Genomic DNA, 15,591 nt, shown 5'->3' on the forward strand with positions numbered 1-15,591 from the left:
CAGTCTGCCAGCAAGAAGGAGGTTAATGACACTGCTGTCCCCTTCTTTGGAGCCAGTCTCCACTTCTGCATGGATTTATGTGGTCTGTTGGAAAGGGGAGTATCCACCATTGTCTTGAAATCTCAGTGGCAGAGTGGATTTCTGTCTGTGGACCTGGTCCCAGCACACTGATCCCAGTTGTGGGGCATGCCAGCCCCACCACAAAGCCATGTAAGGCAGTAAGTTAACGTTAGTGTTTTAAAGACAACAGAATTAAATATGTTCTCTGTCTTGTCAGACTATCCCAAGGGAGCTATTGGACACATTGTTCATACTGAGAAGGGCATTCTGGCTGTTGAAAAAAATAAAGTGTTGATTCCTCCTCTTTGGAACAAAACATTCTGCTGGGGATTTGAAGACTTCACCTGCTGCTTTGGCACCTATGGGTCTGAAAAGGTAAATAGAAAAAGCCTAAGCATTTCAGAAATGGATGTTATGTTGTGGTCTGTCTTGTTTGGGTACCCAGTTGAGAGGCTGTAGGGGAGCTGATTTTGGAGAGTGCTCTGCATGACTTTTTGCAGTCAAGTTTTCTGAGGATTCTCAAGTTGGATATTCCAGTGGAGTACAAAATTATTTCACTGTTGAAAAATGTGACTTTTTCCCTCTAAATGATCTTGAGTTTTCCTTCAAGTGACTTTGTTGTCTGTCACAACGAAGGAGAAACCTCATTTCATAGGTTGTAAGGACAGTACAAGGTCTTCTGGCCCCCAATTAGAAATTTCATTGTGCAGAACTTTCTGCTGGAATTGAGATAGGACCATCTGTCAATTCCCCTCTGGCTCCCAAGCTCAGCCCAGTGCATTCATTCAACATCATAATGTCTCCTAATCTAGACAGTTAATACTCTTACTTCTTTGCTGTTAAAAATCAAGGGTCTGTGTCACCACACTGCTGGCTAGGGCACTGGACAGATACAGTTCTCTACCACAAACACACTGATATTGCACGTGTTTGGGACAATGTTATGATGTGCAAAGACATCCAAGTTAGCTTGGGTATCAAAATAGCAGAATTAGTCATTCATCAAAATACTAGCTTGGGTATCAGAGCATACCATATTGTTATATTTTTACAGATATATCCACAGACACTGGACATGAGGAAAAACATGAGATTTATTTTTACTTTCTGATTTCTGTAAAATCAATGATTTTTTTCCCCACTGATTTTCAATATAGCAAATTAAAATTGGTGCTCAGTAACTTATAGTGCTGCTGTAGGTGTAAACTTCTTGCTTAATGTCTTCTGGTTGACTCAGAAGAAAGGAAGTTACAGAATCATGGTGGTTGTTCTTGGTTTTTTTCCTCCGAAGATCAAGGTGCCATTAAATGTTCTGGTACTGCTCAAAAGTCAGGGTGTCACTGAGCCTGTTGCAGTGATTATACAGTTACTATAAGAAGTAGTTGAGGGATCAGCTTGAATCTCTATTGGGACAACAGTGCCTCTGTTGAAAATATATTGAAGATATACTAGAAATATATTGTTGCCTTCATTGAAGTAGTAAAGGTTTGTTTTGTCCATGGTACGATTTTTGTAACTGTGGCATCCAGGTTCAGCAGAATCATTAGCACTGTGCTGTCATCCCCATTGAGTGTGAGAGAGCTAATGCAGAACATGAGTGGAAGAATGTTTGTGCTGTAATTGCAGCAGTGTAGAATTGGTTTAGGCCAGCTTGGTACTGCTAGCAGAGCAGTTGGCCAGAATGGAATTTAGTGCTTTGGCTATTCAATCCAAGTATGACAAAGATGTAGCTGAGCCTGGCACTAACTCTGTTAGCGGCGGCAGTCGTAACCTGCGCTTTGTTATTAATCTACATTGAATGTTTGCATACTGTTGCTATATGGTGGCAGAACAAATTTGCCTGAAGCTATGTAGGAAGTCTGTAGCACAAGAGGGGCTGAAACTCTGTTGTCCTAAGACACTGACCTTTATCCACCCTTCCTGTTTGGTCCCAAGAGTCTTGCACAGCTGCATGCAGCCACAGTGTGTGCATATACATAATACATGTATACAGCTGTGCTGTCAAAATAGAGACTTGGGATAAGATGAGCTTTTCTTTCCTGGGTTAAAAGAGGCTCAGTTCTGAAAATTAAATCTGCCATTTGGTATTAATAAATGCATGGTATCACCAGATGAGTTTTTGGCTGAAAGTTGTTTTCTCATACAGAACGTGACTACGTTTGAGTGCATGGCAGACTGGGATAAATGCCTCTGCGCTGTGTGTCCTTCAGCAACTACCATAATCACATCTGGAACAAGCTCGGTTGTGTGTGTCTGGGAACTTTCTTTGGTCAAGGACAAAGTAAAACATCTGAACTTGAGACAGGTGAGTACCGTGACTCTTGGTACAGAAATTTAATAAAAAGCAAAGAGCGAATTTCTTTCTGTCAGAAAATTGGAAGAGAAAACATGCTACCGTGAATCAAAAAGGCAGAAAAAGGTGATAACGTAAAATAATAATAATAATAATAGGTATAATGCTAAAACTTGTTGTCAGGTCAGGAGCTGATTATATGCCTTATACCCATACCTTATATATTATGCTTGGTGGGTTTTGTTTGTTTGTTTGTTTGTTTTGCCTTGGTAGCATTACCTAAATTTACAGTGATAGAAGAAACAGTGACAATAAGGCATGTCCTCCAGCCAACCTTTGGATTATTTTCAAAAGCCAATATTACCTGGAGATGGTTCTAGTTCTTTTTCGGCTGCTAGAGCAGTGGGCAGGATCTCCAAAACACCCTGTCAACTTAGCTGATGGGGATGAAGGCTCAGCTAGGTAAAGCCCTTGATACTTCTCCCTCAAACAGAATTCAGAACTTCAAAGGTTTGTCTATCACTCCATGAGGTAGGGAAAGATCCCTACAGTTATATTGTTTGTGACCTTGCTGTCCATGGTCCTTTAGTGTTTGTTGATTTGGAGCTCATCTGTAGTCACCCAGCAGCTGTATAAATGCTATTTCATTTGCAAAAGTGAACAGTGAGTTCCCAGCTTTACAAGAAAATCTGGAGTACTATCATATCTGAAAGGCATTGTGTGACCTCTCTTCCTTAAGAATTAAAGAGACACAAAACTCTCTGCTACTCTTAGGCAAACTAATAATGGGTTCATTGATCAGCAAGGAGGTCTCCAAATTCTTGTTCTAGAGTTTTGTTCTGTTTATCTGCTCTGGAGATACTCAGGAGCTATCTCAGTGCTTTCCGGACCTGGAGCGAAAAATATTTTATTTGTCATTAAATAATGTGAAAACATCTATGTCTGCTGGGAAGCCAGAGAAGTTCCTAAACCTACACTTATCTGATGTTTTTGGATGTTGAAATTAGGAAGAAAACTGTTTAGAGCAGCTTCTCTTCTGAGTTCTATGTTTCTTTCTTGAGAAGTCAAAACTAGGAGGCAAAATCTTGAGTGACGACCTTTTAATCTCTCTGCTTAGTATTCCAAGCAGAGGTGGACATAGAAACGGAAGAAATAGCAGCAGAGAAAATCTAAGCAGTAATCTTCATAAGCATCAAAATGATACTATTCTGGCGATCTGTTCGAGTTTCAGGCATCTAACTGAAGAGGCTCTTCCATCTTCAGTATAATACCCTTCCCTTTAACAATATAAAATCAGCTTCGCTGATGTGTTCAGCTGTGATTAATCTGATATTACCCAAGGTCCTCAAAATGGCATGAGGTCATACAGTGACAAATGCTGTATTTTTTTCCTTCTCTTTGCTTGCAGAGACCTTTTTTTTTTATAATGACTGGTGTAGATATAAATTCGAATTATGGTTCTAAATGTCTTCCAGTGAATTACATGCTGCTTTCATGTAATTCACTGTTTCGTGGTGGCCGTTTTTTTTTTTTGTTTGGTTGTTTTTTTTTTTTTTGTTTGGTTGTTTTTTGTTTTTTTCTGAACAACAACAAAAAAATTGTATCATCTTTCCTGAGAGAGTGAACTTTGCTTAAGTAAAGCTGATGTGCTATAAAGTGGATGCTATTCACTTATCAGCTGTCTCATGGGACTGACACATTCTGGTTTGGAATGTAGTAAAGTGCAGAAACTATATTTCAGCATAAAAAGTCACTTTTCCCTCTCTAGCAGGGACTGTTTCCACAGTTTTGTGGAACACTAAAGATTGAGCATAATAGCCTCGGTATTGATCTGTGCAATTTACCAGTTCCCTCAGTATTCATGAACACAGCAACCCATGTGATCCACCCCCCAGAATTTCTGGGCCGAATGAAACACCAGGCTGGGAGAAGCATCCGGGCAAGCTGTGGTTTGTGTGCTGTGCTGACTTGTCAGGAAGGTACTGAACATAGCTGTGAAGTATCTGTGCCCATGCCAGCCAGTTACATTGGATGGCCAGAACTTGGTTTTGTTTTGTTTTGTTTTTATTTGTGAATTTACTGTGGAGACAGGCCTCACAGTTCTTTTCCCCATTAAGGGAAAACCTTCATGAGGAAAAACAAGAAGACGTTACAGATCTACCAGCACTTGCACTTGACTGTTTTTGCATTAATACATATCAAAATACTGGTAGATCAAAGCTGAAATTTTAACTGAGCTCTGATCTATCCTTCTCTTCCATGTTCAGCTTGCATTTAAAGTACTTCACCACCAAGTCTTTCTGAGTTAAAAAAAGGAGAAAGGGGTTGATGAAAATTTGTGTAGGACCTTAGCTTGTCTTGGCAGTGAGAAGGTTGTCACAGAGGGTACATTTCCTTTCCTTTCCTTTCATTCTTTGGAGGAATGAGAAGGAATTTGGAGCTCTTGAACCTGCTTTGTCACAGCCTAGTTCTGGAGCACAGGCATTAGGCTATGCCCAGCCCTTTGTAAAAAGACTTCCACTGTGAGTTGTAAGCTACTGCTGAGTTGGGAGTGCTTCTGACCTCTGAGGACTGCTGATGGAGACGCCATTTTGTGCCAGTATTTTTAGCTGATGATTCTCTTCAATGGAATACATTGCAAGCTGGAATTCATCCCTTGCAGTTGCAGGTCACCTTCAGTAGGTCATAGCTGCAGCTCAGCTTCTTCTCCAGTGGATTCATGTTTGAATACTGTTATCCTAATAACCTTGGCGAGTGGCAGCACATGTTAGCTAGCAAGAGTTCAGTCTGATATTCACAGACCGGAAAAGAGTATGAGATGTGTTCACAAAAATCATTCGGGACATGTGGCTGTCCTGCTCTGTGACTGTCTCTGAACTGAGACAAACCCTGAAAATGTGTTAATTAAGTCATGTAGAGAAAGCCAGCAGGGAATATGCATTTACTGTTAAAACCAACATTAAAACTGGTGGATCGGACTTTTCACAGTAAGGCAGTTAATAATTGAGCCCTGAAAGGCTTTTCAGGAAATCTGTGAAGGACTCTATCTCTGTTGCCCTACAGGCTTTAATGTCATTGGTGGTTATGCAGCAGAAATGTATGCTGCTGTCACTTGAGAGTGCTGCATTACACAATTGTCATCAGTCTATTCCTGTTCACGACTTCTGTGACATTAAATTGCCTAAAATATAGTCTTTTTTAATGAAACTGTTTAAAGCTAAATTAAACTGGGTATTCTGTGTATCTCTGGAACCTAGAAAACAGAGGAAGGATGTTGGATAATGATGAATGAGAGAAGAATTTTTAAAGCAAAAATAAAAACAAATACTGTTTTTATTCTGATTTAAAATTGGAAAAATGTTAGTACTTGTTCAGAAAAACAGAAAGAAAAGTCTGGGAAGGTCACTGAAATATATCTTAAGTTTTATTTCAAAATGATTTAAAAATTTTGAGAAATAATTCTCAAGTCCAAATTTTACTTGCTTAAGACTGCCTTAACTGAATTTATTGATGATTTGCATACAAACCACTGTGGTAGAATCTGAAACATATGCCAAAGTCCAGAGTTGAGTTGTTTTACCTGATTTACCATGCAACCTGGGGCAAGTCATGTAATCTCTTGGATACTCAACTTTCCTCAACCATGAGTTGAGGAAAAGGATGGTTCTAAAAGAATCTTTGTGGTTTCTACTTCATGCACTTTTTGGCTCTCCAAAGTGTGACTTGTTTGCTTATTCTTGCTAAGTAAATGGCCGTAGAACTGCAGTTCCCTAGTAAATCAGTCACACACTGTTGTGTTTTGTCACTTTTTTCCCCACCAGGCTCTGTATGGGCACTCTCAGGCAGTGACCTGCCTTGCTGCGTCTGTGACCTACAGCATAATCGTGAGTGGATCTGATGACAGAACCTGCATCATTTGGGACCTGAACCAGCTGACGTACATAACCCAGCTTCCTGCCCATGGGGCAAGTCTCTGTTCTGTTGCCATCAACAATTCAACAGTAAGATCTTCATTTATCATCTTTCTTTTGATGCATCCATGAACATTTCATGATAATTTAATGGGTGCTCTTCACAACATAAAAACATCCTGAGTCTGATACATTGATTTTTTTTTTTCTTTCTATAGAGATTGCTAATAGTGTTCTTAATGATAAGAGGGGAGCACTAAAAGCAACGTTTTAGACTGAGTAGCTAAGCACAAGCATCTTAGGTGGATAGCAGGATTAAAACTCTTTTAGTTTGCAGAACATGAAGTATTACCTTAGTAGCTCCTGGATCTGGCTAACCCATAATCTTATTGCTTTCATTATGCCATTACTTTCTCCTGACGTTCATGCAGCAGACCCATGTCAGCTGAGGAGTTCTGGACCTCAGTCTCCCACCTCAGCTGACAACTTTCTTACACCCTCACAGTGATAGTGTTTGTATTTTTTTTGTTTATGTGTTTTGTTTTGCTTTTCTTTCCCTCCTGCTGTCAGCTGAGGGGTGTGCTCTTGATAGCAGTGGCTAGGTTTTTGTTTACCAGCAGTGGAAATAATCCTGTTGTGGTCTGGGCCTGGCTGCAATCACATGCATGCTGATAGGAAAATATTTTCTATTGGAGTTAACTGTAAGCACTCTGAATATTATTTTTTTTCCAACTTTCTACCTCCCAAGAATATTGCTTGTATATTTATATTTTCTGTGCTAATATACCATAGCAAGGTTCCAGGTGTTCAGACAATTTGCGGGTACTGGAGTTTGTACAAAGAGAGGTAAAACTGAATTAATAGCAGTGAGAAAACAACCATACAACTTCACTAACCATACAGTCTGATGACTAGTGATTGAGGGCAGGAATTAAGTAGTCTGTTCAGTGCCACGTCAGCACCCAGCACCAAGGGTCCTGGTTAGTAGTAATATGTGGCCAGTAGCTTCAGCTGGCCACCTCACCGTACTTGGTGACCCCTTGGGAAGGCAGTTGAAACAGTGCCAAGCATTCAGAAATGAGTGGGTGGGATAACATGGGCTTCATACCTCAAAAGCATAGTCTCCTCTTCGTCTTACATACCAACCTACCATTAATGGTAGCCATTTCAGTTGGGAGCTCTTCTCCTAAACTATCCAAAAATTAAAACAGTTAAACTTATTGGACAATTGTCTGCAGAAAGGTTCATTTAAAGGAAAGAAGCCTTAAGAAAGTATGTTTGATTTATTTATTTCATAATCTGATATTATTTATTATAACATGAAGGTAGAACCAATGCTTCCATTGTGCTAAATTAAATATTTTTTTATACAAAGTGACATTTTTGGTAATGATTTTTTTCCCGGAAAATTCAGAATGTTTTAAAGCAAAGATTTGAAGGAAACAAATTTCTGAATCACATTTCTGTGAAGTAAGAGCCCTTTACACCTGTTTGTGACATGATTGGTTTTATATTTGCTTTAGCATCTGGAAGCTCCATTTATAGATCCAAACTTCATGGTGTTTGTATCACTTAGGCACAAAGCAAAACAAAGTTTATAAGCTAAGCAGGATTGTAAAAGCTTGCTGTAACTAATGATTTCAGTTTTAAATCTCTGGTCTAGACCTGAAAAATGCTGTAGATAATTACCAAATGAACAGACATGTAGATGAGGTAGCTGACATTTAATCTCTTTAATTATTGGCAACTGTGTTTCAATGTTTCAAACCAAATCTGTTTTATCTTCAAAATCCTGCCCTCCAATGTGAAGAGCCCTTTCCCCAAATCAGGGGTGATGTACAGTGTTAGTTGATTTAAACCAGATGAGCACTGCTAATTTAAGGGCACACCGGTCTTTGCCAGAATCAGATGACTTGGCTGATGCTGTTCTGTTTAACTGGCTCTTAGTACACATCAAGTGTGAAAAATTTGGGTGAAATTTCAGTTAGTATCTCAATCAAAGGGCACTTTTGATAAGATTATTTAAGACTGCAGCATCAGCTTTTGATTCTGTGTGTTCCTTGCCCCGAAGATACCTGTGTATTTGCTCCTTATATGCAGTCCCTGGTAAGACTATCCACCTGCGCTGAAGGAATAGGAGAGATTCAGTTGCAAAGGATGTTTTCTGCATTGGAAGTGCTGCTTGCTCGTTAAATGCTGAGCTGGTCATTGGTCGAATGCAAAAGTCTAAAAATGCGATGACATTAAGCTCCCTGCGAGGGGCAGAGGAGGATTGTGAAATCACCAAAGGTTTCACAGCTAAGGAGGTAAACTCCATGTCCTTATTTAAGAGAGTGTTTATTTGTAGATCAGTAACATTTAAAAGCACTAGTCCTGGCCCAGAACTTGTGTCAGGCACTGACTGCACAGCCCCTGTCCCTGGAGGAGGCTGAGGTTCAGTCTGTGCTCTGCTGGGCTATGCACTGACTAAAAGCTAAGGGCAGAGCACAGCAGTCAGCCTTCTGTCCTCTTTTCTGTTTTTGTTTGCTTGTTTGTTTGTTTGTTTGTTTTGTTTTGTTTTTTGTGTGTGTGTGTGTGTTTTTTTGTTTTGTTTTTGTTTTTTGTTTTTTTCTTTGATTCCTTTGCCATGCTTAAAAAATAGGTAAGTTTGGTGGGCAAGGAGGAGGATTGTTTTGACTGCCTAACCCCAAACTAACAGACAGACTGTTACCTCAAGGTGCAGCCCAACATGTTGTGGCCTGGTCTGTCTGCAAGCTTCCTGTCTGCAGCAGGTGCCCTGGACTGCAGAACAACACTGAGAAGCTCTTTGGTCTCCCCCTGCTCAGTTACAGGAAATGGATGTCAAGGCTGCATTTCTGGTTCATGTGAATCCAGATGTTTCCTTACCCATTTTTTGACAATGCAGCAGGCTAACTGTATCTGTCCTGTCTCCACATTCTTTTGCACCAGTGAATCAAGGTAGTTTTGGCAGAACACAACTAGAACAGAACTGAAAAACAAGTGTTGAGGTGTGCCTGTTTCCAAGGAGGTGTGAAGAGGTGCTGGGACACTTAGAACAAAATATGTTAAGTAATTAAACAATTTAGAACAAGACAGACTACAGGAGGGGGCAGGTGGACATGAAGGCATGATGTTCTGCTGATCTTTGTAGCCTTGAAGTATTTTGCAATGGGAAGTGTCATTTAAAATAACATCATTTTCTTTTACTTTATGAATGGTATCTGTTTTTCTAGTGCAATTCAGTAAATACTTTCTGCAGAATACATGAATGCCTCCACAGTTTGAACCAGAAGTTTACTGCTGATTTGGCTCCATCTACATCCATTATCTCTGCCCTCCTGTGAGGAGGATGAGTGTGTAGGATCTTGAAACATTGCCTCTTGCTTTGTTACAGGGTGATATTGCCTCTTGTGCTGGATCCTACCTATATTTGTGGACAGTCAATGGCCAGCCTCTTGTAAGCATTAACACCACCTGCAGCCCTGAAAGCCGTGTTACTTGTTGCTGTTTTGCTGAAGTGATGGATTGGGACACACGCAGCATCGTCATCACAGGAAGCACAGATGGAGTAGTGAGGGTAGGTGGACAGGGAAGAGAAAAGAAACATCCTAATTTAGTGTAGACCGGAGGCAGAATTTTGCATCCTGAATGGTGGGGCAGAGCTGCTAAAAGCCTGTGTTTGGGAGTTCCTGGGAGAAACAGTTCCTTGGGGGAGAACTTAGTACCTGGCTCTTCTGCAGCACTTGTTAGTGGATGGCAGCACATTGCTTAAAGAATTTGTTATGTGTTGCCTTTGTTTTATAAATGGAGACACTGAGGTGGTGAGGAAATACCTTAGGTTCACTTTTACATGGATCAATACCACAGACCTCTGCAGGATCCATAGCTTCTGAGAGTTGGTTCACAGCTTAGTTCATTAAATCATACCTTCTCAAGAGCAGAAGTTTGCTGCTGGTTCCACCTCCTGTCTGGTGGAAGAGCTCCCTGGGTAACTGGGATCCTGGCTAGCACAACAAACCTGCAACCTTGCTAGCTACATGCATACGTTTCTTCAGTGTGACACCCTGCAGCATAGTGGCAGAGGGAGAGAGAACACTGCCAAGCCCTGCTCTGATGATCAAAATCCAATTTTCAGCCCTTGCTGGGAAGCAGACATCCACATCTCATGTCATTGTGTTGTTATAATGCATGTTATTCTCCTTTTTCCCTCACTGACACAGCTGTGGAAGACTGAATACACTGACAGCCCAGGCCAAGCTGATGGACTGAGCTCACAGAGAGGCGCCATGGAAGAGGCAAACAGCATAGGTATGACTCCAGGGTGGACTGTGAACTGAATTGGGACTGTTGCAGACCTGGTTCTGTTGTGAGGAGGAAAAGGATGTGGGAGCACAGTGGTGTGAATGGGAGATGGTTTGGGAACTGGTGTGGTGGTACTGTAACCAGCAGTGGTAGTGGGTAGCCACTGTCCTATGTTAGGGAGACAGAACAGTGCTCAGCTACCAGTCTTTTGGGTAAATCCTGTCTGGATGAAGCTGGAAGGTTCTTTATACGTTTTGTCAAGCTTGACAGCTTGATAGGGGCTTTGAGCAACCTGGTCTGAAGGTGTCCTTGCCCACAGCAGGTGTGTTGGAATTAGATGATCTTTAATGTCCCTTCCAATCCAAACCATTTGTGATTCTATAACCACATTTCTACATATGAAACTAAGGAACTCCAGAAAGCGCATTCCTTTCACGCATCTACTGATGGTCTGTACTAAAGTGTCCTTGGATGTCAGAGTGGGCAGTGCCACGTTCTGTCCTGGGATGAAACAGGGAAGTTTGTTCTCTTTGTTGTCTTAAACGAGGTTGGAGGTTCTCCAGACTTGTGGGAGTCCAGCAGTAGGCCTTATTGCATGGTGCTATATTTCCAAGGCTATGCCAAGCTGAAGCTGATGCCCTGGAGTTCTTGCAGAGCAGCCAGGATTAACAAGACGATGGGGCTACAGTGCTGACTGGTATTAAAAACAACTCAAGCTCACTACTGTTCTAACAAATACAGGAGCTGAAACCTGCCAGGGAGCTTTAAAGGCATGTTCTAATAGCACAGCTTGCTTCTGTTCACAGCACGTTTTATAAAAGGAAGGAATTGTGTTGTTAGTATGTATAATTTACACCACTTATTTGCTGTGATTCTCATTAGGCATTCTCTATTGCTTCAATTTTAGGCACACAATTTGCATAAAGATAGAGTTGTAGATGTAACATCTGCATAAAAAGATATTATACGGTAATTGGGCATTACCACTGAGATCTTCAGAAGTGCTCTTCATGGAACTTGGCAACTTGGCATCTACGTTACTTAGATTGCTATGTGAATATATTTATATGTACAAAGTCATATTGGAAATGCCAAACCACATGCCCATCCTACCTTTTGTCATGTTTCTGAGAGTAGCTAGAGCCAGATGCTTCTTGGGAAGGGAGCAAGAACACCAGAGATGCTAGATGTGAGGCAGTCTGGCTCGGTAGCTGTATATTTGGTTTCATTGTGGTCTCTAACCAGAGATTGCTGCAAGTCAAAACATGAGATTTAACATTCCTTCCAGAATATTTGTAGCACTCAGTAGTCACTTTGCAGATTCTTCTTACATTTAGAAGTATCTAGTTCATTTTAAGAATTTCATAGAATGTGGTCCTTAACTTCCTGTGGCAGATACTTCCATGTCTCTTTTACTCAGGTACAATTGCATAGCAATTGTCTTCGAGCAGACTGAGACCTTGGCTATTTTTAAAAAATCAGATCTTCTTAAACAGTATTCTAAACAAGGACTTAAAAGCTGCCCATGGGAACAGAGCAGAATACTCCAGTTTGTGCCTTTTTAAGAGACATGCATTGACATCTGTTGATGGGTATAGTGTACTTGTTCTCATACAAGTGTAAGAAAGCCTGTTCTCAGATGCATACAGCAACAGTGTTCTTTAGTAGAGTTGAGGAGTGTGATCAGAGCAGTGATATGCTCCCTCAAAGTGTTCAAATGATTTCAGAATTACTTTAAATGGCCAAATATTCCCACATGCCATTCTATATGTTAAAGAAAATAAAATTAATACAAAACACAAGTCATTAAGAAGACCAAAGTAACTATGATCGAATTATTTTGTTAGGTGTGTGTGAGTGTGTATGTATGTGTGTATGTGAAATGTTCTCAGCATTTAATTATTGGTTCTGTTATGAGCAGATTTAGATAAGTTGATAATACCAGGGCTTTATGTAATTTCTTTTTACTAGGCAATTATGGGCTGTATTATATCCTGGCAGCAAGGTATTGTGGGGCATCTTATTAAGCACAGAGCCAGTGAAAACTGATGAACAATTTTGCTGAACTAGGCATGCAATTTAGAAAGCAATAATACACAAATCCAATTTAGCACACAATTGATACAGCTGCACGTCAGCACATGTAACTATCATAGCCACAAATTAAATTGGGATGGGCCTATTTTGCAACAGCACAGGCTGAGATTAAATATATTTGTTCTCAACTTAACAACTTGCTGACCGTAAATAATAACAATCCCTTCCATGCTGCCCCCCAGACACATTCTAAATATTTATTTTTAAACCACACAACAGGTAACAAGAGTGGAAAACATCTTGTTCTCTGTCGGGAACTGAATTCCAGCCTTGCCTTGACTGGAAAACCAAGTAAGAACAGCCCAGCAGTGACAGCACTTGCCATGTCCAGGTACGGTCCTGTCCTTTGCATTGTAGCATATGCCCGGCAGAGGGCACCGCATGAGCCTCAGTGTCTCCACTGATCTGTCCTAAATCCTCAGGTTATTTTAAAGTTTGTATTTCTGCTGGTTTTTGTCTGTGTGGTTTTTTTTGTATGCATGTGTGTTGTTTGTTTGTTTGTTTAATCTTGGTCAAATGCAGTCATTCTGGGAGCTGGCCTGGCTGATGGTATTAAGTGAAGGGTGTTGGGATACTCAGTGGTCTGAGAAGAAACAGCCCTGAAGAAATTGCAGCTTTCGGGTGGAATAGCTGTATAGATCAATAGCTGCTGCACTGTCTTTGCATCATAGAAGAAACAGTGTCCTAGGAGTTTCTGGGGATGCTATGTCCTTAATGAAATATAAACTGGAAGTTTTTGGCTAATGGACAACTTTGTTGAACTGAACTCAGTTTGCACAGCCAGCAATATTTTAGTTTACTCAATCCCCCTCCCACAGTGTCATCTGGCTGTAATATTTGTTGCTATCTTCTATCCCACGATGTTGCAATGTACTGTAAAACAGCTGCTGCCTTTCTCTCTAGAAGTGCTGGCATTTTGATAGTTGCTAAAATGATTCCTATACTGTCTGTGCTGAGATTTAGAGCACTCAGTGTGATACTTATATGCATGGAAAGTGGATAAGTTTTTGGGGAGGGTGGAGGGGGGGGGGGGGGGGTGGTTAGTTTGATCAGTGTTGATGACACCATGTGCAGCAGAGATTTCAATGGCTGAAGCCATTAGATTATGTGCTGACAAGCCTGAATTCTGATGCTGGCCACCAAATTTATTAACATTCACAGATTTTCAGGATCAGAGGAGGGTAAAAGCTCCTGATTTGGCAAGATTATCCGCAGCTAACCCCTTGAAATACAGGACAGTTTGGATCTGTTTCTAAGTTCAGTCTTTTGTATAGTCTAGACCATTGTTCTTCAAACTTAATGTTAGAGGTTAATCTGCTCCCTTGAATGTTGCATCCTCCTAATTGCTGCATATACAGGAGAAAGTCTTGATCCTATTTGCATCTCATTCTTAAATATTTTTCTTTCTCAAGAAATTCCTCCAAGCTCCTAGTTGGCGATGACTGGGGAAGAATCTGCTGTTGGTCTGTGGATGGGTAGGAAGAAATAGTCAGGACTCATGTTTTCAGCCTTTTGGATGGAGAGAAAAGTGCCCATCAGAGCATGAAAGAGTTGAAGTCAGAAGATAATTACTGGGGACTGAATCTCAATGGAATTGTTGGAATGACCACACAGTCAGCTCTGATTGAAATCAAAGACTGGACTCCAAAGGTGTAGGAAAGACACTGACAGACATACACATAGACAATGAGAATTCACAGTATTTGACGTGGTAAAACTTCTGTATTTAAAATGTTATTTTAAATACTGTATTTTGCATAATTCTTTGTATCTCACAAATAATTGCTATCAAATAAAGCAGTCTAGATTTCTGTGAAAGAGCAATGTAGCTTAATAAAATGAATATATACTAATTTTAATACTATGAGGTCAAAACACACTGAGGCTTCAAACTGATGTTAACTGTGTTCATAGCAGAATCTTTGTTCTTACCAACACACAAGTATGTTAGTATCTCTGTTCCTGCTATTCCTCGTTCCCTGAAAAATGTATGCATCCCTTCAGAAAACCTGTTTTTTTGCAAAGTGAAGGTAAGAACTCCTAGATGCCATATTGATAGCAGTGCCTTCATCCAGCTCAGCTGTAAGCATGTTACAGCATAGTCTTTAGCTTCCTAATCTGATTTACTGTGTTTTTTGTTTGTTTGTTTGTTTGTTTGTTTGTTTCCCCACAGTGATCTGACACAGCTGTTCAATGTATTCTTTCTTTCACTTCCATTTCTACCTTCTTTCCTGTCATGATGCCATCTGGAATATCAGCAACATACATCAGGATTTACCTTCATAATGACTCTGCATTATAGAAGTGGGTATTTGTAGTATAAGAAGGTTGAGGCCATAATCTAATACATTTAAATGCCATTTATGTCTCTAGCTGAAATGAAGAAAGTGTGAAAAATCAAGGTCTCTCTCATTTTTTGAGAATTTGAAGGAGCTATATTGGTGATAACTGCCCCTCTCCTCCCACCTTATGAGGAACTGCTGCATGCCAAAATCCTGGTGCTTAGAAACTTGTCAGTATTATTATGAGGAATCAGGAGTAAAAAAGATGAGTTTTTTACTAGTCTCCTCTAACTATAACAACTTTCTTCTTCCTGTAGGGTACTGCTTTGTTCACATCTTGTCTTCAAATTATGTTGCTGAATGAGCAAGGCTTCCTCTGGCAAAGAGCTGCTTTCCTAACAGAGTGCTGAGACGGCCCCCCCACCCCCTATGCTCTGTCTAACCTCCATCAAGAGTGAGGTAATTGCCTGTGGAAAATGTAGTAATTAGAAGTTAGCTCATGATGCAGACACAAGGAAGGCTGCATTATGTCTACACCGATGACCTGGCTGGTTATCTTTCCTAACCTCCAAGTACCTGACTTGATGATTCAAATACCATCCTTGGTATTGGTGCTTGGCAAAACAGACCCTGAAACTAGGCCTAA

At 40.5% G+C, this 15,591-nt stretch overlaps 1 protein-coding gene across 1 annotated transcript in view; it reads left to right on the forward strand.

Moving 5' to 3' along the window:
• Window positions 1-14,170, forward strand: part of WDFY4 (WDFY family member 4) — a 133,874-nt gene extending 119,704 nt beyond the window's left edge. The window contains exons 56-62 of the mRNA XM_084290014.1: window positions 278-435; window positions 2,207-2,365; window positions 6,175-6,354; window positions 9,659-9,841; window positions 10,485-10,572; window positions 12,883-12,994; window positions 14,076-14,170. Coding sequence (XP_084146140.1) covers window positions 278-435; window positions 2,207-2,365; window positions 6,175-6,354; window positions 9,659-9,841; window positions 10,485-10,572; window positions 12,883-12,994; window positions 14,076-14,142 — 947 coding nt within the window. The 3' untranslated portion in view covers window positions 14,143-14,170. The remainder of the gene's footprint in view (window positions 1-277; window positions 436-2,206; window positions 2,366-6,174; window positions 6,355-9,658; window positions 9,842-10,484; window positions 10,573-12,882; window positions 12,995-14,075) is intronic.
• Window positions 14,171-15,591: the final 1,421 nt, after the last annotated feature.

The sequence above is a fragment of the Netta rufina genome, assembly GCF_964035555.1.
Source record: "Netta rufina genome assembly, chromosome: 7".
Classification (NCBI taxonomy): Eukaryota; Metazoa; Chordata; class Aves; order Anseriformes; family Anatidae; genus Netta; species Netta rufina.